General features: G+C 48.1%; 2 protein-coding genes across 3 annotated transcripts in view; both read left to right on the top strand.

Moving 5' to 3' along the window:
* Positions 1-22,024, top strand: VWA1 (von Willebrand factor A domain containing 1). Its single transcript, XM_074848288.1, has 6 exons — positions 1-541; positions 8,701-9,264; positions 15,061-15,339; positions 16,400-16,672; positions 17,413-17,682; positions 18,358-22,024. Exons 1-6 carry the CDS (start codon positions 469-471, stop codon positions 18,396-18,398), a joined length of 1,500 nt encoding a protein of 499 aa, XP_074704389.1. The 5' UTR covers positions 1-468; the 3' UTR covers positions 18,399-22,024.
* Positions 22,025-22,904: 880 nt separating this feature from the next.
* Positions 22,905-25,908, top strand: part of LOC141933625 (ATPase family AAA domain-containing protein 3) — a 29,271-nt gene continuing 26,267 nt past the window's right edge. Inside the window, exons 1-3 of one of the 2 annotated variants that reach the window (XR_012626149.1) lie at positions 22,905-23,170; positions 23,604-23,680; positions 24,261-24,362. Coding sequence is in view for 1 of the 2 variants with exons in the window: in XM_074848433.1 (XP_074704534.1) it covers positions 22,942-23,170; positions 23,604-23,680; positions 24,261-24,362 (408 nt within the window). In the remaining variant the exon portion in view is untranslated. The remainder of the gene's footprint in view (positions 23,171-23,603; positions 23,681-24,260; positions 24,363-25,908) is intronic. The other variant, XM_074848433.1, reaches the window with a different exon arrangement.

The raw sequence follows: 25,908 nt of genomic DNA, 5'->3' as shown, positions 1-25,908 counted from the left end.
TTCTCTAAGCTTTTTTTTTTTTTTTATCCCCTGGTAGCTGGACTGCTGCCAGCGTCTTGCAGGGCCAAAGTTTTATCTATAGGGATATATTTTTCAAACCAGCCCAGCTGCACGCAGACTGCCTGCAATTGAATCCACACTCCTGGGGCAAGTTTAACTCGGGAGAGGAACAGCAGCAGGGGTGCTGTTTGTGCCTCTCCTCCAGCTATTCCTGTCAAGATGGATTTATGACTTTAAAAGGAGTGGGGGGGGGAAGGAAAATTGCCTCCAGGAGCCAGAGCTTACACCACAGCCCAGCAAAGCACACATAAAGAAGCAGTCGGATCTCAAGGCATGAGCAGCATAAAAGTGGCACCCTGGGATCTGGTGGATCCTTGCACGTAATATGACTGATCTTAAGCCTTTCATCTGCCTTCACAGAGCCGAGCTTTTGGATTTAAGGTAGTTTGCCCAGGACCAGACTTTGCTATGTTGGCCAAGACGGTGCTTTCTCTTGGTCTGTGGCTGCAGTTTGCTGCGGGACAGAACGCACCTGAGAGAGGTGAGTGCCTGGAAAGGCAAGGCGTTCCCTTACTACTTTCCCCCATTTAACACCTCCCGGTCCTTAAGAGCTTCTCATAAACCTCTTTCAGAATAAAAGCTGAAGTTATATTGCTGCTTTAGGTGTATAGTTATACTTGTATGTTACTTTGCTGGCACAAAGACAAAACAAACAAAAAACCTTCTAAAATTACCATATTAGAAAGAAATTTTATCTTGCTTGTTTCCAGCAGCAGAAAGGAAATTGTTTCAGAAACTTGTAGAGTTTAGTGCAATCATATGGAAAAAAGTCCTGACTCCTCACTGTTACCTATGTACTGAGGCACATCGATTAAGAGAGGTAAAAAGCGATTAGATACCATACCTGTCTTGTTCTCTTGCTAATCTCTGTAATTCAATCATTATATTTCCTCTTTAAAATGCTTTCTCTTGGATACTGTTTGGTGAAAATGATTACGGGTCAGTCTCGCAGAACTGACAGCAGGGAGAGGGACGTGGAGGAGATGAATGTCTCATTTCTGGTTCCTGCACTGTCGTGCTGGGCAGACTTAGCCCCCATCGTGATGGCTAAGCTGATGCAATTTCTTTTGTTCTGCCTTGTGTTTGTGAGTAGAAAAAGGTTCTGTTCTTTGACTGCAGGGCTACTGCTGGCTGCGTCTGGTTTTCACTGCACCTGGGCAGTGTGAAAGGAGAAGTGAACCTCTTGTCTATCCGGACAGGAGGTCCTCAGACTCGGGCAGCAGCCCAGACTGCTGGGATCTGATTCTGCTTCTGGTACGCAGTCTGTGTCTGTGGGACTGGATGCTGTCCCTCAGTGACACAGGCGGGTTCAGGAATGGGATTGCTGCCTCTGGCATTGTCACAACCCCGATGTCCACGCAGGCAGCAGTTATTCCTATTGTCATGTGTTTCTGCTGCTGTGGGAGTGTATGTGACAGTTCCCCAGCCCAGGCTAAAAATGCTTGAGACCTTCAGAGTATGTGAAAAAGTAAGCCGTGGCTTTCCAGAAGGATTGTGGCTTGCTCCAGAGGCAAAGTTGTGCGTGTTGTGTTACTGATGTGCTGACTTTGGCTCGCACGCTGCCAGGCACCCTTAGAGGAAATGAACCTGCTCGTCGGCAAGGTGCCCATGCCCCAGCAGCTTTGATGTGGGGACCTCCGAGCCTCCTCCCAGGTGCTCCCTAAAGCAACCTGGAGCAAACAGCCAGTCTGGCAGGGCTCCTGGGCATGGGCTAGCTCTCGTCCGGAGGTGCTGTAGTGGTGTGCCATGATCCCACAGTGAGGGGAACTGTTTGAGAGGTAGGGATGCATGTTCATAACTCTGGTTCCTGGGGATTTGAGTGTGAATGATCGTGGCTTTATTCTCAGCTGCAGTGAACAAAGTGGGGAAGCTACTGGGTGGCCAGTGGTGCTTCCACATGCTCAGGAATTATTAGCTTTTTCAGGACAATGGCTACTGGCTTAGTGCACCAAGGCACAAAGTCAAGGCAGAGCATTGCATGACCAGTTCCACCACTTTCCTCTTTGGGTCCAAATTCAGATCTCTGTTGCATCAGTGTAAAGTCCAACCATTTGACAGTTTGGGCTTTGATAAATGAAACTTAGGTTGGCATTACCTGGCTGCTCTGGACTAGCATCAGCAGAAAATGATGGGGATGTTGCTGTCCCTGTGGGCGCAACAAGTGAAAAATAAAGACCCAGCCCATCCATACACACTTTGTAGAGGGCTCTGCACTTACTGATCTCTGAAGCACAGCTCAGTACCTGGCATAATTCCATGATTCCAGGACTCTTGAGGCTCTAAATAAAACAGCAGAGATAGTGAAACTCCTGAAAAGATCGTAAAAGATGGCAACCCAGCTTCCTTCCTGCCAGAGGAATTTGTCTGAAGGGCCATTTCTCAACCTACAGCCTCTAATCTGTGGCATAGACGAGCTGGAACCTGCATAAGCAGTTTGGGCTTTTAGTCACACAAGTATATTTTGCTTGGTGGGGCTCAGCTCCTTAAACAGGCAGGTGATCTACCCATCTGCCATGGCACAGGCCTCTCTCTGACAGGGTTTTAAGGGTAAAACACCTCCTGGCTGGCTTGGTGGGATACCTCTCTTTCGGGGAGAGGCGGTGCCTTTCTCCTCCTGCCTCTCACTGTGACCCCAAGGGGCCACAGGGAAGCACCGACTGCGTTCTTCAGCCTCCAAACCTGGCCCCACTCATCGCAGAACTTTTTTCCTTGCATGGCCAAATAGTGAGAAGGGAAGACAAACATGGAATTTCAAATATAGTTAACCAAGACAGGACATGATCTTTTTTGGCTGTTAAATCCTTTATGCTCTACAAGTTCCAAGTAAATCAGGCATGTGGCTCATGTTCAGGTCCCAGCTGAGAGTGCAGGGAACTCTTGAAGCGGATGCCTCCTGTCAGCATCTTGGTGTAGAACAGGGAAGTCTGACCAGCTGGTTTTCTCCTGGAAAAGCCAAGCGTTTAAATAGGCAGCACTGACTCCATGGTGACATTTTGTTCCTATATCCATCCCTTCCAAACACTTCTTTGCATGACTGATATTGACCATGTATCAGGGTACTGCCATCTGTTCTCTGTTGTCCCCCAGACTTAAGGAGAGCACGGGAGCAGCAGTGATACAAGGTCTGCAGAGTTATTCCTCAGCTCTTCGGAAGCAAAGGCCTGACAGTTCAGGAGGCAGGAAGGTGCTAATGGATGCCCCTTCTCTGAGAATCCCACTGAAGTGAGAAATCTTCACCTGGCATCTTGCCAAACAGCCGAGCTTCTTTTGCTATAAAGCAAGGAAACTGCTTGAAAACAGCAGCTGCTTGCGTAATGCAGGGGATTTACTGGTAACAAATCTCCACAGCCCCACCTCTGGCATAGATGGCATGTTTATGTTGGATGAAGGACAAAGACAGGACAAAAGATGAGGGAATCAAAAACCTAAACCTGAAGGATGATGGAGTGTCCAGTCATAAAAGTATAAGCATTGCCACGCTCCTGATGTAGTGAGATCCTCTGTCTAGATTTTCTTATGGATCCTTTCTGCTGACAAAATCTAAATGGGAGGAATTTGTTTCCATTTTATGCAGGGCTCTGCTAAGTAGAGGTAACTGTAATGGTATTTGCCTGTATGAAGGATTAGCCTTCTGCTCCACCCACAGACAATCCCTTTAGCTCCAAAATATATACCTGCCCACCAGTGTAACTGTTGCTTTTGTTAACCAATTGTTAACCAGTTGTTGTTAACCAGTGCTTTCTACCCTCCAGGAAGAACATAGGGTGTCAAGCTCTTCCTGGAGAGCCTCCTAATTAACACAGCTATTCCCAGTATGATGGGTGAAACCAGTGTTTAAAGGACACTAACACTATGCCCAGCTCTCTTGGTGCCCCAGAGCTGCAGGGTACAGCCAAGAGTGCGATTTGACAGGGGCATGGCTCTTGACTCTCCTCTGATGTTCTTCTCCTTTGAGCAGGTGTTTCATGCTGGTTTTCACCCCTGTGTTTCCCGATGCAGGTGGTTCTGGCAGCAGTGGGATTTGCTCGCATCTGCTCGCTCGTGGGGAATTCTGAATTCCCCTCCCAGAGTGCTAGTGCATGTGGTCTTGTTTATCACTCGTGAGCCATGTCCTTTGGCCATTGATCCCTGCCCTGCCAGGGTCAGAAACTTTCACAGCTGTTTGTTGCAACATTTGGGAAACCAGTGACACTCCTCAAACTGGTGAGGAGCAGAGGAGAGAAACAGTGATTTCCTCCTGGGAGGTGGCAATCATGTTGCTGTGACCTCTCGCTATGGCTTGCCAGCCAAGTAAGTGGCTCATACTCGTTCCAATGGAGGCGAAAGCACAGAGCCATGGCTACGTGGGTTTGGCTTGCTTCGTGCAGCCAGAAGCTCTAAACAAAGCCCTTGTTACTCTGCCCTGCTGAAATGCCATCAGGAGGTAGGGAGCTCTAGGAACCAGTGGCAGGGACCTGTAGGTCACAGGTTGAGCTCTACTGTGTTCGCATGTTGCTATGGGCAAGCTGGAAAGCTTGCTGGGCTTCGCTTTTATTTTCTGCTCAGTTCTGAATGCCAAATTGCTGGGTGTGTGTGTCTGCAACACAGGGCTGAGCTGTGCTGGGTCCCGCAGAATTGGCTGTAATCCACACAGATTGCAGGTCCCACTCCTGCCTCCTCGCATCTCTTGCTTAGTCACCACCAGGTAACTTTAATCTTCTCCATTTCCTAAGGCTCCATCTGATTTCTCCTGTTGTTTCAGGAGATCTGGTACGCGTCTGCCGTCTCAGCCAGCACCTACTCCATGGTTCCTGTGCTGTCTTGGCCTCTGCAGCAGCACAGCATATTTATTTGCATGTTTACAGACCATTTGTGCAAGCACTCTGGCTTTCTTCCAGGGCATGCCTGTATTGTAACACAGGCAGTTAAGTGTGCTCCTGACTCACACACTTCTGTCCCCCATCCTGTGGGCATTCCCAGCACTCCTGGCCCTTTCTCCACTGTACCTGCCCCTGACATTCCTGAGCACACAGCCAGGAACGCTCCTGCCGTGGGACAGACCCAGGCACTCATGCCCTAATCCCACAGGCAGGCATCTGAGTGGTACCCAGTGAGGGAAGTAAATAGCAGGGTAAATGCTGTCCAAATGAGAACTGGGGAAAGAGGATCAGGTCCCCTGTGGCTCAAGCCTGAACCACTTCTCCGCATTCTGTTTCCCCCTTGAGCCCCCTGTGCTGTACCCTGAATGGCTGCGGCCTTGCTGGTTCATGATTTTTTCTGTGCTCAGGTCGTTAGGTTTCACTGTCAGGACATGGAATAGACCCCTTGTACACACTCACTGTTCCCCCGCCCTTTCCCTCCTCTTGATTTTTGCCATCTCATATCTGCCTCTTGGAGTAGTGCCCAGTGGGGGCTCAGCAACCCCCTGCTCACCCCTGCCAGGCTCTTTGCTGTCTCCAGGCCTGCCTTGACACAGTTTTTTGCAGGGGGAGAACTGTTTGCATGAGCTGTCTCCTCGGAGCAATTAACTTTACAGGAGCTTTTCCATTCAGTTGTCTACTGCCTTGTGGTTTTGGCTCCCACACACGGCTCCAGCACTCAACCACTGTGTGTTGCACCAAGTCCATCCGTGCTCCAGAGCCCATGTGTCTTGGCCACCCCACATTCCTGGTCCCTTCACTGATAAAGGAGTCCAAACGGGCAGGCAGGAATCTCTGGTCCAAGGCTTTTTCTCCCTTCTTGCACCTCAAAAGCTGTCAGAAAGCAGAGTGGTGGTTAAAAGAATTCCAAATTCATTACTGATATTCCAGCTATTGTAAATCTCCCAAGTTCTAAGAGTGGAAGAGGAGGAGTGCCCTATGTGTTTGTGCATCCCACAGAGTTCTTTAACTGAAATGGTAAGAAAATGAGTCAAATGGAATGGGACCCTAGGCCACACCCTCAGAAGCATGTTCTTCCTGACATATTGCGTTCTTTTGCACAAATGGGTCTGTGCAGCCCTTTCCCAGACATCTTGCCCCAGAGACCCTTTGAGGTGCTGCTCCTAAGACTATCTGGGAAAGGAGGTCAATATGTATTCAGAAGAGCAAGAAAACATCAAATTAGCCTAGTTTTTATAAAGTGAGCTAGGGTGGAGTCCCTCCACTCCAGAGTTTCCTGCCAACAGTGGTCTAAATCAGGGAGCTTTCTGCCAGTCTTGTGTGGACCTGTAGCCTTTGAACTGAGAGGCAGCCTGTTCTGACAATGAGCCACATCTCCTGGGAGAGCAGAGCCAGCAGTTTTTCTCATCAAGTTCCTTTATCATTTCATTCTTTTCCAAATCCAGCTCATTTTTCTTCCAGACACTGCCATCGTCATAAGATAGGATAAACCTCTAAGTTGTTTTAGGCCCAAAAGTTGCTCCTGACCTTGGCAGTTGCTCTTGGTCTTGCGATCACCAGTTTGCTTCTTTTTCTGGGACTGCTGCAGATTAGCCCAGAGCAGCAGCTCTGCATGGCAGAGGCTACTCCCTGGCACGGGGCATGACTGACCCGCTGGCTCAGGCTGGTGAGGAATGTTCCCAGCTCCTGGAACATGTCCACCTCCAATTTGGAGGAGAAAGTACTCAGGATCAGCCTGGTGTTGTGTAACAAGAGGTGTGAGTGCAAGCTGATGTAGCTCAGAGATGTTTTTTTCCGCAGCAGTGAGAGCAGGATCCAGGACTTGTGGTTGTACTTTTAGCTCTACCCAGATTTCTGTGCCTGAGCTCCTGCCTCTTTCTACTGCCCTGGCCTTTCAGTTTATCTGTAATGGGTTAATAACGTGCCTGGAAAGATTGTCATGAGGTTTTGTAAGTGTGCGCAGTGCTTGCAGACCCTCCCTGAGTGCGGTGTGGAAGTGCGAGGTGTGCTCAGGAGCCAGAGCTCCCGTCGTTTCTGCAGTGTCAGGTCCAGAGCATCTCCTCTACCCTGCCTGTGTTGGCTCCCTGCTCTGTTCCAGCCCCCTGTCCTTGTGCAGGACTAAGAATAAGGAGGTGAGATTAGCATCCTGGGAAATTACTTCCCTCCACTGCTGCAATGACATTTTCTGCTCCCTCCCATGCATCTTGATGGAATTTGGACCAGGAGAATATCAGGCATTCATCCTGCCCTCATTCCATGAGGAGCTGTATTTTCTCAGGGGTCAGGCACTAGGCTGAATTGAGGCATATTTCGTTCCAGTTTTTCAGTCTTTTGGCCTGCTTCTCCTCTCCCATGACTGGCCTTTTTCCTCTGAGAGACACAGGGTCTCTTCTGGCCATCTAAGTAGCTCCTTGAACAGCAGGGATCATGCATGTGAATAGAAAGGAGGAAAAAAAAGTAACTATTGCTCCTCCTTGCTGTCTTGATCTTTGCAAATGTGTAAACCATGACTTTAAAAGCTCCTCTCCCTGCTCCTGGAGAGCTCACCACAGCAGCCAGGTGGGATGCATCTCCAGCCTTACTTCTGTTGAATGGTGATTGATGTAGCTGAGGTGCAGAACATGTAAAAAGAGTGAGCTCCAAAAGGCCAAACCTCTCCACAGCGTTGGCCTTTGCCAGGAGCCAGAGGGCAAGCTGCACGCAGTGGGGCTGAGATGGCTGACTGATTGCTGTGAGTCTCTGCTGTCTGTCTCAGTCGACCGAAACACGTGGAGTACAGCAGCTGCAACACTTGTGTGCTTGGATATTGTGCCGTTGTTCACAGCGAAGGACCAAGCACACCACCAGTGCTCAGGGCTGCTGCTGCTCTATTGATGAGGTGCTCCAACTTTTCCTTTGCATCTCTTACCCTCTTGGCCAACGTGTGGGGCAGGTGGTGTGTTTGACGTCTGCTGCTGAGAGGGTCCCATGGGCAGGCAGATCGGCGCTAGGCTGCTGTCCTGCAGTGCCTCCAAGAGGTCTTTCCAGCTCCACCGCAGTGCTCTGACCTCTCCTCGCTGTGACCCTCTTGGGCAGGGCCTACATCAGGCTGTGACCTCTCAAAGTGAGGCTGAACCCAAAGAAAGCAGTGGGAGACAAATAGTCCAACACAGGCCACAATCCTGCTATTCAGTGAGGGGGCGGAGGGGGGGTATCTCATGAACTTTTTTCCTCTTGCTCTTTGTGATCTTATAACCAATTCAGGTGGTTGGACCTAAGAAGACTTAGGCACCAGTTTTCTGTTCACAACAGAAAGAGCTTTTTTGGCAATATGTACTTTAAAACAAATGGTGCTAAGAGAACTTGGTTTCTGAACAATCAAGAAAAAGCTTTTTTGGCCATGATGTACTTTAAAATAAAAGGTGCTAAGAGAACTTAGTTTCTGAGCAATCACAGGCAAACCTCTGGCTAACACTTCAGTGTGAGCATCTCAAAGTGTTCCAAAGAACAGTTGTGATCAGATGAGTCTAAGCAAAGCTGTCCAATGAGGGAAGATGAGGTGCTAGGGAGATGGGGTGAGAAGTTCCTGAACAGTTGACAGCTGGACTGGAAATAAAACCCTGGGGCCCTCACACTAGATGCAGATAATAAAAAGGGGCAAATTCTGAGGTCTCTACCCAGCAAAATTCTCACTGAATTCTGAGATTTGGCACAAGAAAACCAAGCTTTGCTAGCAGATGCTTGTGCAGGTATGGGTTCACAGCATTCCACTAACACAGCTCCCTTTCTCTTCCCCTGCTAGGTCCCCAGCCGTCTATTTCCAATTCAGAGGGGGACCTCCTCTTCTTGCTGGACAGCTCTGGCAGCGTCTCCTACTATGAGTTTTCCAGGGTCAAGGAATTCATGTGGGACCTTGTACACCCTTTCACCTTTGGCCCCAAAGATGTCCAGACCAGCATCATCCACATCAGCACTACACCCACCATGGAGTTCCCGTTTGACCGGTACCTGTCCAGTGGGACTTTGCAACAAGCCATCCGGGACACTCAACAGCTCATGGGCGACACGAACACAGGCAAAGCGCTCTCCTATGCCAAGGAGAAGCTCTTCAGTGATGAAGCTGGTGCCCGGCCAGATGTGCCCAAGGTACTGGTTTGGGTGACGGATGGTTTCTCCACTGATGACATCTCTGAACCCATGCAGCTCCTGAAGGACATGGGAGTAACAGTCTTCATTGTCAGCACTGGACGGGGGAATTACCTGGAACTCTCTGCTGCTGCCAGCCAGCCTCCTGAGAAGCACCTGCACTTTGTGGATGTTGATGACCTACCCATCATCACAAAGGAACTTCGAGATGCTATCCTAGGTACAGTGGGGTTGGGTTGTGCTCACTGGGAGTTTGCAACAGGGCTGAGTATGAGTTAATGCCTGGTTCTGCAGGGCAGACAGCGGGAGAATCCCCCAAAACCAGCTGCTGTCCTTGCAAACTGAGATGCTTTGTCCACAATGCTATAGGTCCAAGTATAAACCAAAGCTTTTAGGAGGTCTGGGACAAATATCCCTGTTCCCCTTGGAAGGGCCCATGACTGACTGGGACAAATTGTCTTCTGCAGACCTGTTAGTGAGATGAACTTGTGTTTGTAATGAGTTGTTCAGTTGTTAATGAAGGAAGGAGGCTCAGGCTTCCTTAAAAAAACGACAAGACTTTGAAATGAATCATGCAGGTCACAGACACCCATACAATTCAAGTGCATCATGAAAATGCCCCCACCTGCACAGGTTAATTGTTAACCAAAGGCTTCCTGAACAGGCAATGATTTAACTACGGTAAGAGGCTGCTGACTGTGGGATCGAGGTGCCTAAGCCCCTTGAACTTGATTTTCACATTCAGGGTGAATTTTTTTTCTCTAAAATGCTGTCTGGCTATGTGCCGTCTGATGGAGGCGGAGGACACAAATGTGTTGAACACATTGCATACGCAAAATGGGACGTGTATGCCTGGGAAGGATTTAGTCCTGTCAGCCCCCTCAAACTCTTGTCTAGGGTAGATCTGACTTCCTATATTTACCATCCACCATGTTCAGGCACAGTGGCTGGCACACACTGAGATAACTCCTGCCTACAAGTGGCTGGCAGTTGTTGTTCTCTTAAGAGCAATTAAGGATGGTGCTTGCTATCAGCATTAAGACTGTAGGAGAGGAATGTTTTTGTTCCATAAATCCCCTGTTGTAACGTGTTCCACATCCGCCAGATCTATAGCCCAACTTGGCTAGCCCAGCCCTTGGAAGGAAATCCCAGCCCTAACTTGTTAGGCTTAGCAGGCCAACTGCTGCCTCTTCGTTGCTAGCGTGGTTGTGGTGGTTGCTGTGCAGAGAGCAGGAACAGACAGCAGATTTGAATTTTCAGCAGTCCTGTTTTTTAAAGCATCCAGGAAAGGGTCTGAGGAGACCCAAAGCCATAATCTGGGCCAGAAGACAGGCATTTGGAAGCCAAGAGGAATATCTCATGCTAATCTGCATGCTGCACCGCACAATACGTGTTCTTTTTGCAGCTCAGGGTGGGAGTGCCTGTGATTGCAAAGCAGGGGTTTTGCCTCAGCCTCCCAGATACCTCTGGATTTGTTTGGAAAGCTGAGTGAGTTACTATGACTTTGCAGACTTTCCATTCATTTTTTGGAGGTTCTCTCTCCATTGGAAATCCTATTTTAATTCCTCATTTGGCTTCTGCTATGTGAGTTGGTTAGCGCTGGCTTTGGAGTGTCCAAGTAACCCTTTCCACAGCATCCTCTGTATGAAGCAATTTTTTCTTATTTCCAACCATGATCACTTAACACACAGCAACTACGTTCTCCTCCAGTCACCCACTTCTCTGTATGAGTATGGGGCTGTACCAGCAGTCCTACTGTACCAGACGCCACACAGTCCCCCAGATGTTTCATTTCAAGTGGCTGTTTCAGCTTCTAGTGCATCCTGAATCCAGATGGTATAAAATAGCATCCCAAAATGAGAACCTGCCTGCATATCCTTGCAGCACAAAGCTGTCTTGAAGGTCATAAAATCTGCAAAGGTAATAAATACTCTGCTGTGCCTGAGGGCCGTATTCTGTGCATTCACCAGGTCTAAAAGTTACTAGTCTGGGATTTTAATGGAAAGTGAGATTCCCACATGAATCCAGGGGCTGATTCTTTAAGCAAATTACCAGACACTGGTAACATCACCTAAGTTAGCCTTAATAAAACCACATAGGTCCACTCTTCCCTGCCTGGAGGAGGCAGCCCTCATCACCACCTTTCCTGCTTCTGGCCCCCGGGATAGCAGGGGCAGACAGCATCCTTGGCAGGCAGAAATTAGGCCTTTCCAACTCTGGAATGGCCCAGACTGGTTTTATTATCACTGCTATCTTATCTTCATCTCTTGCTACTGTGTTTTAAAAGCCTTTTGTAGATGCACAAACAAGCTTTGTCAAGAATTGCTCTCCTCCCTCCACCTCCTATCCAGGAACGGGGTGTTTCATGCCTGCTCCATAGATATCCCAGCACAATGGTCCCTGGCTACCAAGTTGCTATTGCCTCAGGTAGGCTGAGATCCCTCCATGGAACAGTTCAGTCTCTGCAGCTGTACCTCACCATACAAAGGTAGACACCTTTATGTGAGGGTTGCTCAGTTAGGAAGCATTTTTTTTGCCTTCAGAAATTTGAACAGAGATCTGAACAGACAAATAATATCATGAACAGTTAGGGCTGAGTCTGGAGTTCACAGCAAGGGTTTTCAGTCCTAGACAGCAAGACAACTGCTACTTGGACAAGGAGACAAAAGGAAGGTGCCTTACTCTTCCAAACTATATTTCTGTCCTGCTACAGGCTCTGCTGAGGTCAAGGGATGCCATGTCTCTGCCTCAGTTCCCTTTTTGAAAAACCTGGCTGTGGCACAGAGCACAGAAGATCGGCTGCTTCTTAGACATGGTGGACCTGAAATAGTTCCAGTAATGCTACTACCCAGAAGGGTGCAAGACAGGGACTGTGGATGCATGTGTATGATCACTCCCCCTCTTTTTCCTTGGCACATGGCCCCAACACGAGTCTGCAGAATGCAGCAGGCTACAGTTCCCACAGCCTGGCTATGGCCACAGCCACCGCCGGCCCCTGGCAAGTACCTCTGCCTCTCCTAGTGTGAAGGAAAGAGGACTCTAGCTCAGGCTTCTTCCATTGCATCTTCTATATTATGTACCCAATATATGGCATTTGGTGCTCTCCTTCTGGGGAAGAACCTTCAAATATTGTGAAACCAAGACATTCCTCTGACATGACATCAGGTTCTGTGCTAGCACCCACTTGCTCTCCCCTCAGCCAGTTGAACTGGCAGTTGCTGACTTGTTTCATCCTTTGGCACCATCTCCTGTGCGAAGCTCTGCAGGAGCCCACCTGCCCAGCAGTCACAAAACATCAGCCGCTTCCCGTGCACATTCAGAGCAACACACTTCTGATCTGAAAGAAGGTTCTGGATAACTTCTGCTGCAGAAAAGGCTTTGAGCCTGGGGTCCTCTGACATTCTCACTCAGTGCTGAATATAAGCAGGTGACCAGAGGGAGTGATCTCAGACCTTGAATGTCTACCTTGGTAATGGAGAAGTGTGTTCACCCCTACCAGAATCAGAACCATCCATATCAAAGTAGGGAAATAGAGGCACAGAGAAGAAGTAATTTGTCCCAAGTCCTAGCTGAAGCTTCTGCAGAGAGAGGAACATGTATCCAGGCCTAGAACAGGCTCATCTGCTGCCTGGCTGCATTTCTTACACACATCATGAAAGTAGCAGCATTCCTGGGAGTCTAATCTTGACCTCAACAGCATTCACAGGATGCCAGCAAACTTGTGGCTGCAAAATAGTGTTTCAAGTCACTGAGAGGTGGGAGGTGGAAGGCAAGTGCGTCACAAACTGTCTCTGAGTGTTGCTAGGAAGGCGCTGCCCGGGTCTAATACAAGAGATTAACTTGCTACTTCCCTCTGGGAACAAGGAGGTGCTGTGAAGCATCCCATGGGCATCTATTTTCTGGGGCTTATTGCCCTCTTTATACACTCAAGGCATCTTTAATCTGGCAACAAGGGGCAGAGCTATTTGCTGTGGGCTTCCTGCAGCGTGTCCCTCAGGTGTTGCACCCTGTCCCTTTAATCTGCCTGATTTATTCACAGTGGCCCTGGGCCCTGCCTCCAAGCTCACTTATTTCCATTCCCTGAGCTTTTGGCAGGACTTTTGGCGCTGAGGCCTTTCCTCTGTTCCCTGTTCCTTTGTGGTTTGGCCACTGGTAGCTGCGGGGCTCACTGAAGGGTGCAGTGCCCCAGGCCCCGTGGTACTGCCTCCCACCCTCTGCCTCCTCCAAGCTCCGAGCGGTGGAGTGCTGCTGGCTGGCAGCGTGTGTGGATGGGCACGGGCAGGGCACGGAAGGGAAATGTCCCTGCCTGTCTGGAAGGGCCAAAGAACAGCTCAGAGGAAAAACTGAGGCTGCTTTATTTGGTACGGGGAAGTTGGCAGGGACTCGGAGTAGCTTGGAGGAGAAGAGCTGATCTTCTCCCAGTCAAGGGACAAGTCTGAGAGTGCAAGGCTACCTCCTATTCTCTTGTAGGTCTGGGCAGACTTTTGTGCCTCCCTTTACTTCTGCATAAAGGGCAGCCAGTGGGAGCTACTTATGGTACTCTGTGAAGTGTTTAAGTTTGAGCTGGAGAGTACCATCATAAGGGTTCAGGAGCAACACTGTGCAGAGCAAATGCACTTCTTTAAGGCTTAGGGTGCTTTTAAAACAAAAGAAGATGCATCTTTATGTCTTCATATGCCACTTCCCTGGAGCTAGAAACAAAGTCCTGTGTGTTTCCATCTTTCTGGAAGACCAGAGAACAGTGGGATTCTGCCCCAGATGGGCTCAGGAGGCCATGTGTGTCAGAAGGGTCGAGTAGCTGAGGAGGCTGGGGGAACTGCAAGCATCAGAAGAGGTATTTGTGTCTGGCATTTGGGGTCTAGAACTCAAAGGTAGCACGAGCCTTGAAGAGAAGCCTCTGTGCAGGGGGAGACAGAGGCGAGATAGCACAAGAGTGGCTCTGAATGTTGAATGTCACAAAACAATGGAGCTCTGTGAAACACTGCAGGGAGTGACTTCAGCTGGGATGAATGCAGCCGGCTCAGCAAATACTGGACAGTCCCCAGTTGCTGCCCCTTCTTTCTGGCCACTGGCTACAGGCAGAGAGCAGGGAGAAATGTTATTTCTCCGCACTCTGGTCTGCTTCAGATACATGACAAAATTTAGTGGTTTGGTTTCACTAGTAGGTGATTCCCACAGGGAGCTTGGGATGAACCAACCGTGGGAGTTTTCTAACCTCGATGCCTGAATTCTGTCTGCAGCTTTGTCACAGGCAGTGCCTGTGCTGCTTGCCATGTTGGGTATGTGGTAATGCCTTGCTGAGCATGGGAAGCTGCCTGTTTGATCAGGCACAGTAGGTCCCACACATCTGTCAGGAATAGCAGCTGCCCAGAACTTGCTGGACCACTCCAGATTCATTCTTAGTGGTGCAAGACAGGCTTGGATGGGCAGGGGCATGGTTCCTGCTGTTCTAGGTCTCTCTGTCACCAGCACTGTTTGGCCTTAGCACAGAGGACAAGGCAGAGAGAATGGAGAGGGAAAGCTGAGGCTTTATAGAGCAATTTGGAGGCTTGTGGCAAACTGTTTTGTAGCTGGAGATGCCTAGGAGGCAAGGTGCAGTAGTATTCTTGAGCCAAAGCCTGTTGTGCAGACATACGTGAGCAATTGCTTTAGCCAAAATGCCACCTCATGGCAGTTGAGACGTGTATTTCCTTTGCAAGCTCTGTTCAGTGAAAGAGTCTTGTCTGGAGGAGTAGGAGTGGTGTGAAAACCCAAATATTGTTCCCTCAGTTGGTAGGTGTTTTACATTTTTTTAGCTTTATGCTTGGCTTCAAGGATTTAGTTTTGTTCTCCTGAACCTTTGAAAGAGGGTCTGGTTCACTTGAGTTGCTGGGAAGGGGCTTGGCTACACCAAGGTGACTTCAGCTGTCATCCAGGGTTGCTGTAGGCTACATCTCCCATCCAGAAGGGGCTGTATTTTAGCCATGTTCTGTGTATTGAAGTCAGTAGTGATTTCTGACTCCTGTTTCTCTTCCAGATGTCATCCAAGCAAATCGGCTCCATGCAGTAGATATCACCTCAAGCAGCTTCCGTCTGACGTGGCCCAAACTCCTCTCCCAAGAAACCGGCTACTACACCCTAGAGTATGCCCCGATAGATGATCTAGCAAGGAAGAGGACAAAGCAAGTGTCTGGGGCTCACACTAGCCTCCTGTTAAGCAACCTTGCACCAGAAACTACTTACGAGGTGGCACTCATTCCTGAATCCAACGTCCACTACTTCCCTCCCCAGACAACAAGGGTTACCACACTGGCAGGTAAAATGTGCACAATCGTGACCAAGGGGGAAGTCTCCACTGTGCTGAGCCTCACATATATAAAGCAAACAGGAGAGCCCTTGGTCTGCATCCCACAGCCTCGTGGTCTGATTGGAGGAGTCAGATGGTTGTGGTCAGGACAGAACATAATGAGTTTCCTTATTCTGGCACTCAGCTGGCAGCTCTTTCCTTAAAGAGATGGTCTAGACCACCCAGAACAGGGGATCAGGTCTGATGGTCATAAGATGCCCTTCCAACCTTAAAAAAATCTATGAATCTGGAGGAAAGCAGAACCCACTGCTCTGGGAGAATGTGGCAGGAGCTGAAGCTTGCAAGTATTTAACAGGGCTGAGGTGTAGAGCCCAAGCAGGGGGATAAAGCCCGGGCTGCTGCACATGCTTACCCACTATCCCAGTATGCTGGTCAAGCAGAAGCAGTGCTGCCTTGTGTGGGTTACTGCCAAAGGGTAATTTTTTTTTAAAATGAAGGCTATTTTGGACTTCATAGCTTGAGCAGCTGCTATGGGAACAAGGCGATCCCTGTCTCCTACCTGGGGCTGCAGATGCAGTTAGGGGAGAGTGGACTCTTAAGCAGGTCCATGCTGCCTCTCCAGGCAGGTGTACTCACTGGTGGGGAACCCTTGTGTAAGAGGGAAGGAGCAGGGAGCACTCGGAGCAGAAGCTAGCCCCTCTGTGCAGACTAGTCATTTGGGTCAGAAGAGTAACTCAGATTTATGCTGGACAGCAACATGCAAAAAGTTGGCACACGGAAAATCTGAGCAGGGGTGACAAGGTCAAGATGAAATTGCATCCAATATTAACTTTCTGCTTGCAGGAACAGTTTGAGCTGAGTAGTTTTACCTGCTCTATAACGCACAGGTAAAGAAACCATTTTCTTAGGGCTGAGCTGGGTTGTGCTGACTTGGATGACTATCAACATCCACTTGTTGGATGGATTTTCTTCCACCTGGAAGCCAAGTATGGTGCAAGTCTATTATGCTCCTCTGACAGCATTCTTCTACCTTGGATTACATACTCACATCTTTTTACGTTCCTTTCAGAGGAAATAAGCCCAGCTCAGGTTCTCATCTCAGAGTCTGCACCACACAGCTTCCATGTTAGTTGGGCTCCGACACTGGACAGTGTGATCAGCTACCAGATCCTGTATGGACCGCTCCCCGGGAACTCCGTGAAGCTGCTGGAGGTGGATGGCAAGAGCAATAGCACTGTGGTGGAGAATCTGGCACCCAATACAACCTACCTAGTGACAGTGACTGCAGTCTACAAATCGGGAAAGGAGAAATCCCTGTCAGCTAAAGCATGCACTCAGGAAGGTGAGTGAGCCGCAGTCTGAAGCATGCCTGTTTCTTTGTATAGGTCATCTGCCTCTGGGTGAAGCCAGAGAACTCAGCCCAGTAACTGGGGAGGGATGAGAGAAGGGGAAGGCTGCAGCTTCTGATGAACAGCAGATGATATGTTATTAGGATGTAGCAGATGTGTAAGGCGTAGGACTGAAAGAAAATCAGACGTGCACTATATGACTGCTATTACAGGGTGTGTACTGCCAAGCTGCTGGTGCAGCCACAAGCAGAACAGACTCGGAGATCCCTGAATCTCCCTGAAGAAGAAAGAAAACTGCCTTTCCCTCCTATCTCCTCAGTGTCTGTTCTTTGGTGTGATTTAGCGTCAGAGGGGTGGGAATTTCATCGGCAGAAGATTCTGCTCTGAAGAGGTACCTGTAAAGATACTGCAGGAGGCAAAATCTAGTTCTTAGACTCAAGAGTGAGGAGCTCAGGGAATGACAGAAGCTGAGGGTGTGGGAGGTGGCCAACCAGTGCCTAACAGTGCCAACAAAAGTATTTTGTGCTGGTACCAGGACAACGTTAAGGACTAATTAGGCTGAGCTCCTCCAGTGCAGAGATGCAGAGTGAGAGGCTATTGCATCTCTACAACAGAGAAAGACCAGGCTGGCTGGCAACCCCTTCTCAAAATCCCCTCAGGAGGAACAAGGAGCTAGGCAGTAAGGACCACTCCATATAAACGGCCCACAGTAACATGAGTCTTCTTTCTCTAGAGGGCTCCAAAGTGAGGCACCTTCGCTTTGAAGACATGGGCCCCAACACCCTGAAAGCCTCTTGGGACCCTGCCGATGGGAAAGTCCTCGGTTACAGAGTCAGATGCCGGCGGCAAACTGGCCCTTCGTCTGTGCTCAGCGTTTCGCCGCAGATCCACAGCGTGCTGCTCACAGACCTGGCTTCAGGCACCACCAACAAAGTGTGTGTGAAGCCCATGTACAAGAATCAGGCAGGCAAAGGGCTGTGCCGCATGGTGCACATGCAGCCAGGTGAGCTGGGGTGCAAGGCAGAACCCTGGGGTACTTTAGCCAAGGGAAAGCGTCCTGAAGGGTACTGAGGTGCTGGAGATCCAACACAGGGGAGCCCTCATGGCTGAAATTCTCTGTGCTCATCAGCTAGCTTGCCAACAGGGCTTCATCACAGCTAGCAGCCCAAAAGGTACTGTGCAAAGATGGGCTTTCCCCCCCATTTTTGAGAGCAATGCTCCTCCTAGTGGCGTTATGTTTGCAGGCGGGAGAAAAAGTGTGCAGTGGAGACAGTCCTGCAACTACTTTGGGATAACAAGGGCGGGAAGACTGCTAAAAGCTGGCATGGGCATTGGAAGCACTATTTAAAAGTAATTTAAACTCTTGGACACCCTTCACTTTTCAACGTGGCAGGGACAAGCTAACTATTAAACACAGCTACTAAGGTACAACACATCTGCTTTCCTCCTTCCACTACCCAGAAGCCACTTACTGTCATGAAACACAAAGGGATTCTTGACAGGCTGAAGTGAAGCAAGAGCTAAAAAAAAGCTGTGTGAGTGTGCAGAAGAACAGCCTTTTTCCCAGCAAGAGGCTGGAGTGATAGTGAAGATGACCACAGGGATGAGATCTCTGACTTAGTCAAATTTGGAGAATGGGTGGATAAAGCTGACATTGTACTTTTTGTGTTCTTCCCAGCTACAGAGGCCCAAGGATATAAGCACAGACAGAGAGCGTGACAGACTCTGGAGTGAACTGATTCCTGGCAGAGCAAGGAATCTTGCTTGGACAAAGACTTGGACAAAAAGGAGAGGTCAGGGGAGGAAACCGGAAAGTTCACAGATCATCTCCCAGCCTGCACTGTCCGTTGAGGTGTCCTGGTTGTCCAGCCTAAAGCCTGTCCTCAGCCAAGTGCTCCCAAAGCTTAAAGGTTTGGCTTGGCTGGCTGGAACAACCAATCCAACTAGTAGATCCCAAGTCTCTACCCTCTTTTATATAAATATGCCTGACAAATAACAAACAAAAGGCAAAGTGATGAATCCTCACTCTTGCTTGCTTACCGCCTGTTCTCTATTTATTAAATGTTGATACAGTTTTATTTTTGCAGCTTATGAGCATGTTCAAGACTCAGCTGTTCACTGCCCTGGCCTTTCATTCTGGGCACCTGCACTCAGAGAAAGATTACACGTGGCTAAATCCATTCCTGCTGTCAACAGCCATTGGAGCTGACACACTTGACAAAGAGCAGCTTTCCTCCAACTCATCCAGTGTACTCAACAGGTAGCTCAAATTAGCCATCCCAAAGGTATAGCATCTCAGGGATGGAAGGGAAAAGCATTAGGAGAAAGAAGAATAACATAATACAGAAATGTACAGTATGCAGAGGAGATCGGGTCAAAGCCACCAGGATTTCTGAGAAAAGGAAGAAAAGAGGTTGTTAACCCACTTGGCCTTTGACCAGGACATGGAGACACTTCATTAAAAGATGTCCTGTCTTTTATAAAGTGCAGCGACAATTTAGTGTTCCCAGAGCTTGGCCAGTGAACTCTGAGAAATGGAACGATAGGGCCATGCCAGGCCAGGGCTGATGGGCACTGTCAGAGTGCTCTAGCAGGAAAGTTTTCTCCCTGTCTGCCTGCTGAATTCTTGAGTCTCATCAACACTATTCCACTCTCCCTCTGGCACTGGTATTAAATTCATCTGCTGCAATGACATACAGATCCCAGATGGACTTTGAAGGGCTCAGTTCCCCCAAGTCATTTGCCTTGGTATTTGGTATCAGTCTGAGAGAGCAGGAAACTCAAAAACGTAGGAATTTGCTTCCCCAGCAGGTTACTCTACTCTAGAGCTCTCAGCCCTCAGTTGAGCTCAAGGAGCAGCAGTGAGTCAAGAAAAGCCAGACAGCAAGACCATCTAAACCAGTTATTTTTCTTACTCAAATACACACCTCCAAACAACAGTGCAGTGCTGCCTCAATCTTGACCTTACTGTGGCACACCCGCAATCAGTTCCACTAAATTGGATGCGAGTCCTGCTATCAGAGCTGCTATATGGAGATTAATTAACCTGTTCTGTGACTAATTACAGACAGTAAGTCTTCAGCACTGTCATTCCAGGCTCTACCCTCTGGAGACATATAGCACATCTTTAGTGTCTTGTCCTGGGCTTTCACCCAGCCCTAAGCTCCAGCTACACTTAAAAATCAGGTTTTTAGGGGAGAAGAGTAAATCTGATTCCTTCCCTTTGGCCCTAGGCTTGAACTTACTGTCACTAAGCTACTCTTTGGTAAGGGGAGCTGGGGAAAAAAAAAAAAAAAAAAAGGTGGCAATTTTAATACCTAGCGACAAAGCCATTGGAGAAGCATGGTTCCAAAACTCAGGGCTTAGGGCTGAAAAAAAATGTATATACTTGTCTGGTAACAAAAACCAGCATCAGTGGGAACACCTTCCCTCAGTAATGCTTGTTCTATTTTAAATTTATTGCTTATTTGTCCTACATGTGGAACTTTTTTTAAAGCTGTACTGTATGTTGGAGAGCCCCTGTGCAGTGTCGTTCGTCCCACAAACCCTCCGTTAGTTCTGCTTATGGAGTCCTTAAAACAGCTCCTTTCAGAGCCAGGAGGAACGTTGTCACTGACCTTGTCTCCTGAGTGCTGAATTTGTCATGTTTAGGTTTATGGTGCATTTGCCTTGGGCTGTCTTCCTGTACAGGAGGAAGGGATAGGAGGGAGGTGAGTCATTCATTAACTCGATAAGATGATTTCATATGATTTGTGTTCTCCTTTGGAATGTGCGTTTGTGACTGATTAATCTTAATGGAGACTCTGTGCTGAGGGGAAGATAAAGCCTCTGGAATCTCTCATGCAATAAGATAATCTTCTTAATTCTTGCTGTAGAACAGAAATTAATTTTGCACAACTCCCTGCATAGTTTACTAATACATTAACGTGTCATCCCCCCCAGTTGTAACGTATCCTTTTAAAGACAATTAAATGTACAATACAAGAGCTACTGGATGATTACTTCATTCCTGATGGCAATAAGGGCAATTCTGTTAAGTATAGCTTTTGTTCTAATGAGAGTTATGGGTTGAAAAGCTGGTATTCATCTCAGTTTTCACCCATGACTTCATAGTCTGGTTTACATGAAACTTTACCCCTAATCCTCCCACAAATGTGTCAGAAATATACAAGCAGAAATATATCAGTCTCAATAATGTCTCAGCTTCAGTAAGAATTGTTTTACAAGGAGCCAAAAAGTAAATTTCCCTGAAATCTTGACAGAAATGGTAGTATTCATAAACATGAAAATTCTAAGTCGGACAGGTAAGTTAAACTAAACTGTTTTTTAACTAAAGCCTATTGATTTCTAGGGCTATTTAAGCATCCCATCTGTACTGATATGATGGGTATGACACTCAGACAACGATGTAGGATGAGAGCACAAACCATCAGGGCTCCCAGTAGGAGCTAAGTTCTGTGTGTATGGACTATAAAGAGCTTCATTTGTAGATGAGCTGCTCTCAGGTTTTCTTTAAGGTCCTTGCACCTTCTGATGCATGTGGCGTTGGCTATTATTAAAGATTTAACTTGGAGTTGCTAGTGTGACCAGCTGAGAGAGTTCCCATGTTCTTCACTAATACAAAGATGCCTACTATCCCTTAATAAGACACCATGGTTTTTCTGAACACAACCTTCCAGGAAGGTGCTGATCTGTCAGGGACTGGTGTGGTTATCCCACGCAGCCGATCTGTTATCTAGATGTAATGGCTTTCTGAAGAAAAACAGCATACTTCCCCAGTTCCAGAATTTAGCTAGAATGTTTGTGTTCACTTGGAAGGAACTTGCTCTTAAGTGTGTAGTTCTTGCAGCCTTCCCCTGTATAATCCCAGGCTCACTAAGATGTCAAAGTACAGCTATAATTAGGATGCACTAGCTAATTTCTCAAAGCAATATGGATGTTATATCTGCACTTGGCTACTGTCAGCCAGAAGGGCATTTAATTTACTGTAGTAGATGACTGCCTGGTACAAATAGGCTTAACTTCGACAGCTTCGCTAAGAAATACAAGCCAGCATACACCTCAAAGGTATGATGGTTCAGGGAATGTTTTTACCACTGCCAAGACGAAGGAAAATATTCCACCCAATACAAAACTGGTGCTGATTGTACAAGCTGAGTGGGGAGTCTCCGTCCTACACACGACGTGCTTAGAAAATACCCTACAAGTGCAATTATAGATGTTTGTTTAGTGCTTGTCTTTCTTCTTTTGTACTAAGCAGTACTGCAATCAAACCTTTATTAAACATTAAATATATATTCTTTGACCCAAGATGAAAAATTAAAAATGTAAATTATAAAACTGCAGATAGAATATGTTTAATTATTTTGAGGAATAGTGGGGCTGGAGTGCTTGGGATATTACCCTGTAACAGACATTTGCCACTGTATTGGTTTTCCAAAATGCATGGCGCTATGGAATCATTCAGCAGAGGCAACACTGATTTTTAGAACGAGCAATGAACCACTAAAAGTAAAAAAATAAGCGAGATGAATTGATAGAAAAATCAAGCATTCTGCAGGAACTTTTTGAGAGATTTAAGTGTGAGTTTGTGAAGAAACATGAACATTTAAATAAAAACAAAACAAACCTGAATGCCTGCCCCCGGCGTGCTTCTGAATGCTGAAGTTTGTCCAGGCTCTATTCTACATTTTACAGCATTTCAGGCTGCAGGATTTTACATGGGAGCTTTAGAGGCGTTTCTGACTTTCACAGCTATTTTCCTTTTTTTCCTCTACTCCCCTTTTCTAACTGCTTTCATGCTGTCTTTCGCATTACAAGCCCTTTGATTAGGAGCAGATCTGCCAGTGAAATACCCCTCCGCACCAAGCACAAACACATTTATTTTTCCCAGCACCCCCCTTAGCAACGCCACCACACTCCCGTTGCTATGGAGAAGCGCCGCCTGCTCTAATTTGTCCCTCTGCGCTCCCCGTCCCCAGCCCGGCGGTCCCGCCCACTCGCCTCCTCCACAGCCAATCGCGTTCCACTCCCTGGCCAAACCCGTCGCCTCGTTCCGTCAATCAGAAGACTGGGCCCGCGCCGCGTGCCAGGGGCGGGGCCGCCCGGCGGGTGACGCACTTCGCGCGCCCGCCCCCGGTCCAATGGGAGGCCGCCTCCCACGGCCTCGCGCATGCGCAGGGGGAGAGGCGCGTCCTCCGCGTGCGTGCGTGGCTGCGTGCGCGGGTGCGTGAGTGCGTGCGCGCGTGCTGCCGGCGGCGTCATGTCTTGGCTCTTCGGGCTGAACCGCGGTGCGGCTCCCGCGGGCGGCGGGGACGCGGCGCCGGGCGCGACCGGTCTTTCCCTCCCGCCGGTCCCGGGGGGCGGCGGCGGCGGCGGCGCGGCGGGGGGCGGTGCCGGGGACCGCCAACCCCCCAAGGACAAATGGAGCAACTTCGACCCCACGGGCCTGGAGCGGGCGGCCAAGGCGGCGCGGGAGCTTGACGCGTCCCGTGAGTGAGGGGCCGGGGCGGGGGTCGCGGTCCACAGGTAGTCGGTACCTCGCGTCCTGTCAGCTCCCGCCTTTTCGGAGCGTGGGCTCTTGCAGGGCTCGCCCGCCGCCGCTGCCCCTTGCCAGGGGCCTGTAGGGCCCCGAGGGCGACCCTCCAAGCCGGCGGCTTCCTCTGAGCGCCTCCTCTGGGGCCTGGGAAGGGAGGGAAAGGTGCTGGAGCACCTTCCTAGGGGGGTGAACCTGTGGACTTCAGGTCATGGTGTGCTGCAAAGAGTTCTGATCGTCTGTGGGCAGGGAGGGCCGAACGGACGGCTTCAGAGCCACCCGCTGGGCAGGCTCAGCTAGTGCCGGCTTGGATTGAATAGGCTGAGCGTTTTCTTACTTGAGAAAAGGCCTTTGTGCTGTCGATAACCTCTTCCCGCTGTCAATTGCAGGCCATGCGAAAGATGCTCTTAGTCTTGCCCAGATGCAGGAGCAGACCCTGCAGCTGGAACAGCAAACAAAACTTAAGGTATGCTGGAGTTTGTCATGTGTTGTAGAGCCAGCCTGTCTCAGGCAACCGCCAGCTCTGGGGGGGCATAAGTCGAAGTTTTGTTTTCTAGCAATCTGCAGAGGGTGCTGAGTTTTTCTTGTCGCTGCTCAACTTCTGCAAATAATAGTTATTTGCCTTTTTTAAAAAAAAAGGCAATTCTGGAAGGTGAAGTGTAAGCTGATCTGGCCTATTTTCAGAGGTATTTTATGGTTTTGCTTATAATTTGCACATGCTGAGCATCCTAGACTATCACCACCATTTTTAGGGAGTGATAAAGGGTTTCTGCAGGGAACTGTAAAGTAGCTGGGTGGAGAACAGGCATCTCTTCATTTTATAAAGAAATTTGGGGATTGTTTGAGTGTTGGTTGGTTTGGCTTTTTTAAAATAAATTCTATCTAATCCTGAAATGGCTAATTATGAGTTTTCTTATGGTCTTGCCAGCTTTGCAGTGTACTACTCTGATTACAGATGGATTTCTTAGAGTATAATTGTCACTAGAATTTCTCTGTAGGATGGCGTATTGAGATCATTTGTGATGATTATTTCTTTATCTCGATAGGAGTACGAAGCTGCCATAGAGCAACTGAAGAATGAGCAGATACGGGTACAGGCAGAAGAGAGACGAAAAACACTCAGTGAAGAAACAAAGCAGCATCAAGCAGTAAGGGAATGAGGGGGAAGCCAAGTGATGGGAGACCTTGTTTGTGTCCTCCTTTATGAAAAAGGCAACAATGCATTAATTGCCTCTTTTGGGGGGTGGGGGAAAGGGTGTCACGGGCAGCCATAGATGTGAGGCAATTCATAGACTGAGCCTATCTTCTACCTTGGCTTTGTAACATTAAACTTGGTTTATAGGTACATGCAACTGTTGTCTTGAACTTCTGTTACCAAATTCTTGAACATCCAAAGGAACCGGTAGTAACAGTAGTAATAGTAGAATAAGTAGAATAGTAGTAACAGTGGTAATAGTCTTTATTGTGTGCTCTTTGAAATTTTCCTAAAGAAACTTTCAGGGAAGTGCTGTTGAACATGCTGAGATGCGCTTGTTTGTGTCTTAACAGCTGATGATGTTAAAAGCTTGAAGACTACTGGCTTATCAAGTGTATGTGTTAGCCTGGACAGTGAAATGTCTCAAGTTATTTGGATTTCAGTCTTAAGTAGCTTTCAACCCTGTTTCTTCCAAATTTGATCTTTTAGGCAGGAAAACTTAAGAGGAGAAGTCATGCAAATCTGAGAGTTACCATAGGCTGTGTTGTGGGCAATGTTGGTGCTTTCTGGTATGTTTTAGCCATAATACTTAAATCAGGGAAATGTAAGCTAGCTTTTGTGCTAATAGCTCACATATGGTGACTTTTTATTTTGAGACACAGGAAGTAGAGGATTGATTAATTCTAATTGATTATCTAGCTTGGGAAGGTAGCTAAAACTACTTATTTGGCACAAGTTGCTTTTTATCCTATCAGAGTTTGGACTTTGAACGGGGCTGGCTCAGGAAGCAGCTTCACAGTTATCTGCTCTGTTCATGAGTTAGCTCTTGAACTTTTGCAGTTCACAGGGCATCATTTGAAGTGAAAACAAACTTGATCACGATTTACTTCTGAAGTGCCATGCTTTACAGCTGTTGAGGAGAAAACTTGCAAGCTGTTCTGCTGTCTGTGTACTTGGAATAGAGAATAATATCATCCCTCATACAGAGTCCTCCTTGCTGAAGGGTATGGGCCCTCAGACCACTTTCATTTGAGTGCAGATGACAGGGATTTATTGGCCAGTTGCAGTGGAAAATCGATGAGAGAAATTAATGAGGAACAAGAAAAATCAATCAGAAAGAGCTCATCTGACAGGCAGCATGTCTTGACATTCTATTGCTTGCAGTTGTCAGTCCAGTTAATGTGTTTTAAAACATGAAAAACATGTTTTTCCCCATAAAGAAAGTCTCCTTTTCTGGGCCAAGGAATGCTTGTTCTTTGTTTATGTATCTGTGATAGCTTAAAATGAAGTCAGACTATATAGATTTCTCAGCACAGAGGAGTTTTGGTGCTGGCTGAGGATGTTTTGCCCCAAACTTTCCCCTGTTCATATTCAAACCCAGGATTATTTTTGTTTCATGTGGCGTTTTTTGTTTTGTTTTTACTCCTGCATGTTCCAAACCTCATTGCCCTCAGGACTAGCTTCTCTCTTAAATGCCTAATCTTTATATTCTGAATACT

This window comes from Strix aluco, chromosome 22 (assembly GCF_031877795.1).
Source record: "Strix aluco isolate bStrAlu1 chromosome 22, bStrAlu1.hap1, whole genome shotgun sequence".
Classification (NCBI taxonomy): Eukaryota; Metazoa; Chordata; class Aves; order Strigiformes; family Strigidae; genus Strix; species Strix aluco.
Note: the sequence above shows the minus strand (reverse complement) of the source record. Positions and strands in the feature narration are given on the sequence as shown.

Excerpts from the sequence above, each read along its gene's own strand:
- VWA1 (XM_074848288.1), top strand. The coding sequence starts at position 469 with ATGTTGGCCAAGACGGTGCTTTCTCTTGGTCTGTGGCTGCAGTTTGCT. Across the intron at positions 542-8,700 it reads ACAGAACGCACCTGAGAGAG|GTCCCCAGCCGTCTATTTCC; the intron begins GTGAGTGCCTGG and ends TTCCCCTGCTAG. Across the intron at positions 9,265-15,060 it reads ACTTCGAGATGCTATCCTAG|ATGTCATCCAAGCAAATCGG; the intron begins GTACAGTGGGGT and ends TTTCTCTTCCAG.